At 34.1% G+C, this 4,563-nt stretch overlaps 1 protein-coding gene across 4 annotated transcripts in view; it reads right to left on the bottom strand.

Moving 5' to 3' along the window:
- Positions 1-4,563, bottom strand: part of LOC107726781 (angiomotin-like) — a 51,303-nt gene continuing 46,740 nt past the window's right edge. For all 4 annotated transcript variants that reach the window (XM_016536467.1, XM_016536468.1, XM_016536469.1 and 1 more), the window contains 2 exons: positions 1,622-1,858; positions 1-921 (listed from right to left, as the gene is read on the bottom strand). In XM_016536467.1, the coding sequence (XP_016391953.1) occupies positions 827-921; positions 1,622-1,858 (332 nt within the window). In that variant the 3' untranslated portion in view covers positions 1-826. The remainder of the gene's footprint in view (positions 922-1,621; positions 1,859-4,563) is intronic.

Genomic DNA, 4,563 nt, shown 5'->3' with positions numbered 1-4,563 from the left:
CACGAGGGTGAGTACTTAATGACAGAATTTGCATTTTTGGGTGAACTAACCCTTTAAGAGTAACCATCACATTGAAATGAGAAGTTTGGAGGCTTTCCTAACTGTGAAAGGAACAGACCAAGAATTCCGGGACCCCTGGCTACCACCAGGTGCTAAATGTGGTACCTCTCACTCAAGGCACGTTGTGGCTGCTGTAGCTCTACTGGAATGATGGACCTCAGTTCTGATGGGAACACTACAGACTCTCACACAGACAAACCCAAAACCAGTTGGGTCACTCATACTTTCACATACGGATACATGAGCTTGTGGACACAGGTAAACGTTTGCTGGTCCATTGCTCTTAAACAGTGCGCGGTGAACTGTACAGTATGTGCTGTACAGACAATGCGTCCTAGAATAAAAAAGGCCCTATGACATTCGGTTTTACAGTATTCTGATTCAGTATTTACATGTAACAACTGTTCGGCTAGTCACCATATCGCTTGATACTCAAGTGCCACATTTGTATTATTAGTACATATACACAACAAAACAATTGCATACCCAAAAAAATAAGTAAAAACAAACACAAAGTAGTGCAATAAATGTAAAAAATGATGCCAATACATTTGGTCCGAGGGTCTGGAGGGGAAAAAAGACCACCAGACAATACTGTACAAAAAACTTGATTGGAAATGACGTTGTATATTGATATTTACAGATTTGTGTAAAGAATGCATTCTTAAAACATCCCGACAATCTTGATCTGAGAGTAACGGAGAGAAGAGAAGTGCACAGATTCCTTCACCTGCTTTGAGTTGTTTCTTTATCAATGTGTGTGTGATCAGATGAGTATTTCCACCATCTCGCTGTCCACGTCCTGCGCTGGGAGCGACTGCACAGGCGCTCTCCTCTCTAATGTACTGCTGTGAAACACATCTGTAGAGACAAAGAAACATGCAGATGTTTATGGGTCAATGGTGAAAAAGAGTGTCCAAGATTTAAAAAAAAAAAAAAAAAAAAAAACCTTAAAATGGACAAATCTTTTAAAAAGCTAGTTTAAAACGTGCCATATTCTAAGAAATGTACTCTTTGTATTCATGTTGGTTTCTTATGGTTTTGGGAAAAAAAAAAAGTTTAAATTTAATGACTCCAAAAACGTCATGTTATGTAACCTTATTTTCCTTGAATACATGTGTATATATATATATATATATATATATGCACACATATACAAACTACAGAATTTTTTTGCATAACTGTTGCATAACTCTAATAATTTCTACTTTATGCCCCATAAAAATATCAAAATATATTATAATTCAGAAATGAAAAACATACTCATGTAGAAGTGTATTCAAGTTATTATATGTAAGAATTGCATGTCTGTTGAATAAATTATTAAATCTGGATTTAAAAAAAAGTCATGTGATTGACAATTTTATCACATTTTCTTTATCAATTTGATAAACTTTCTATTGCGCTGTTCTCACCAGTTGCCATTCAACTATTCATTAGTGGTTTCTGGGTTAGTTTGTCATTATAAAAAAAATTTGAAGAAAACACTGGTTTATTATCTGTAATATGTGATTTTGTGTGTGTGTGTGTGTGTGTGTGTATGTGTGCGCGTGAGCTGTACCAGCGATGCGGTCAGGTATGTAGACTGGGCTCGGGCTGCTGATCCGGCTTGGTCCGGATACGCTCTGCAGGGCGGGTGTGCTCGGCTTGCTGGCCTCCTGACCCTTTTCCGTCTGGGTGCAGCTGTCTCTGCTGCCGGTCTTTGAGTGTGCGGCGGCTGGCAGGACTGGAGATGGAGAGGAGGAGATGGACTCTGTCCTCAGAGAGTCACCTCTGAACTCTGGGCCCAACAGAACACCTTGAACATGAAGAGCGCGAACAATTCAGACATGAATAGATGGAAGAGATACATTAATACTTTATAGTACATTGTATTATATTATGGCTGCAAATAGAGCTTTGGTGATAGATAAGTGAATATTTAATTACTACACTACTAATTTGTGGTAGTGTAAGTGGAAGAAATTGGTCAAAAATGTACATTTACACAAACTGACCACCAACCACAACTTTCAGACACCATCTTTATTTTTTTAGCTTAACTGTCACCAAATCAAACGCACAGGATAGTGAGATATTATAGGCAGTGAATGATACATCTATGCTGCCTTGAATAATCGATCAGATAAAAGTATCTCAGCAGACAGGATGTGACACGATCATTGGATTCGAATGTGCCTTTGTTGCCTTCCTACCTCTGTATGCTGCCTGCAGAGGCAACATTTCTCAACTTTCAGACTCAGCCCAAGTTATGTTACATTGCAAATTTTATAATATTTTTTAATATAAAATTCTAATAATTTTATATATAAAAAATAATTCTATACATATGAAGAGTTCAGATGCTAAAGCCTCTAATTGCCATCTGAAATTTCTAAAATTAGAATTTTTATCAGGCTCCTATATTTATGTTCAGTTATTTCACTTTCATGGCATAGGGACCCATACATACACTGCCATTCAAGTAAAATTACTGAACCTAAACATAAGAGCCTGATAAAAATGCAAATTTTAGAAGAAAATTTCAGACGGCACTAAGAGGCTTTTGCATCTGAACTCTTCATATATATATATATATATATATATATATATGGGTGCTGTGTGTACATTAATGAGGAAAAAAAATTAACTTAAATGATTTTAGCAAATGGCTGCAATATAACAAAGAGTGAAAAATTTAAGGGGGTCTGAATACTTTCCGTACCCACTGTGTATATATATATATATATATATATATATATATATGTACGTATGTGTGTGTGTGTGTACATAAACTTTATTTAATTTTTATTTCAGCTAGGAGGTTGAAATAACACTAAATTCAGAGCTGTACTTCATCACTCTCTAATGTTTTATGAATCTGGGCATTTCTGAAACATTCAAAAAAATTGTCTGAGACTTACACAGGTCTCAGGTTTATATTTTTAAATACTGCCAATATTCCTACCAGAAAGCAAATTTCATTTTGACATATTCATGATGTGCGATGCTGGCATGTTGGGAGATTCAAATGTTAATGTTTCAATCAAACATTTTATTTTGATAAAATTTAGAGCATGAGATGCTGTTTTGTTGATTTAACACTTTTAGTAAAAACACGTATTATTTTATTACTTCTTTGGCTAATTTACTACTGGGTAGGGGTGGGCGATATAGCAAAAATACCATATCACGATTTTTTTTCATTAAAATCACGATTTTATCACAATTCTTTGTCATGTTGGTTTGACTATTTTGCAAGTTGTCTGAGCAGTACAGCCAAACTAATTTCCCTATTTTAATAGCAAAGCCTTAACAAGCTAACAAAATAGAAAATAGAAAAGAATGGCAGACATTTAGGCCAAAGTGGGTGAAGATAGGAATCTTTGTAATTTATCTTTGTTATTAAAAAATAAGAACAAAGATACACATTACAGTTACAAAACAGTGTTTTGTTTTTCAGGTACAGTAGGTGTATTTAGCAGTGGCACTCGAGAAATTGAATGAACAAATATAAAAATAAAACAGTATACACGTCACTGTATAAATGATACTTTGATTCTTATTAAAGCAACTGTATTAAAGTTTTTCAGTCAAGAACAGTGAGTGATTTTTGGAACGTCACTTCCTGTTTGTTGCTGCCGCGTGTTTTGAGTTTGAACTCCGTCAAGTTCATTCTTTATCGTCTATTTTTTCTTCTTGTCTTGTTTTATCAACATTAGATGAATAGTTCAACGAAAAATGAAAATTCTGTCATCATTTACTCACTCTCATGTTGATTTAACCTCCTGAGACCCTGCATCCTCATATAAGGATTAATATTATATTATATTTTAGTGAATTTCTCTGAGACTATACATGCCACAGTTTTAAGTCAGGATGTCCTGTACAGAGCACATTCAGGGCTTTTCAGAGATACTAAATGTTTGGATGTTTCACCATGACCACTCCCTCTCCTTGGTCTTCAAAAATGTCTGATATTAATTTAGTGACCCTTTATGGAAATATGATAATATTTTGTAATTATCATTTAAATCTGACTAATTTTTAAACTGTGTGTCATAAATCAACATCTCAGGAAAATGTTATGGGGTTTCAAATCAAAATATGACTTTCTGTTACGAAACAGGACGTTGATTTCATACATGTCCTCATATGAGGACACCGGGACTAAAAGCATGTTTATTACGCATTTTGGGAGAGACAACAGATGAATAAGGAAAGAAATTATATTTGAATATTCCTATGAAATATTATATATTATTATGAAAATCTTGTCAAAAAATGGTATATCAAATCATTCTGTTATAACATAGTTGAGAATTATCTTTATACAAAGTCTGGTAAAAAAAATCCTGAAAACTAAAAATGTATTGGTGATTTAAAAAAAAAAAAATCAATCGTTTTTGCCTATGCATTTTCATTAATGTCTTTTTCTTATTTTTTTTTTTTTATTGAGTCCCGATGTCCTCTACCAAGGACGTAGCATAACTTATGAATGAAATATCTTTTTTTAATATATAT

This window comes from Sinocyclocheilus rhinocerous, unplaced genomic scaffold (assembly GCF_001515625.1).
Source record: "Sinocyclocheilus rhinocerous isolate Xijiao unplaced genomic scaffold, SAMN03320098_v1.1 scaffold846, whole genome shotgun sequence".
In the NCBI taxonomy this organism is placed as follows: domain Eukaryota; kingdom Metazoa; phylum Chordata; class Actinopteri; order Cypriniformes; family Cyprinidae; genus Sinocyclocheilus; species Sinocyclocheilus rhinocerous.
The sequence above is the reverse complement of the archived record's forward strand: the minus strand, read 5'-3'. Positions and strand labels throughout refer to the sequence as shown.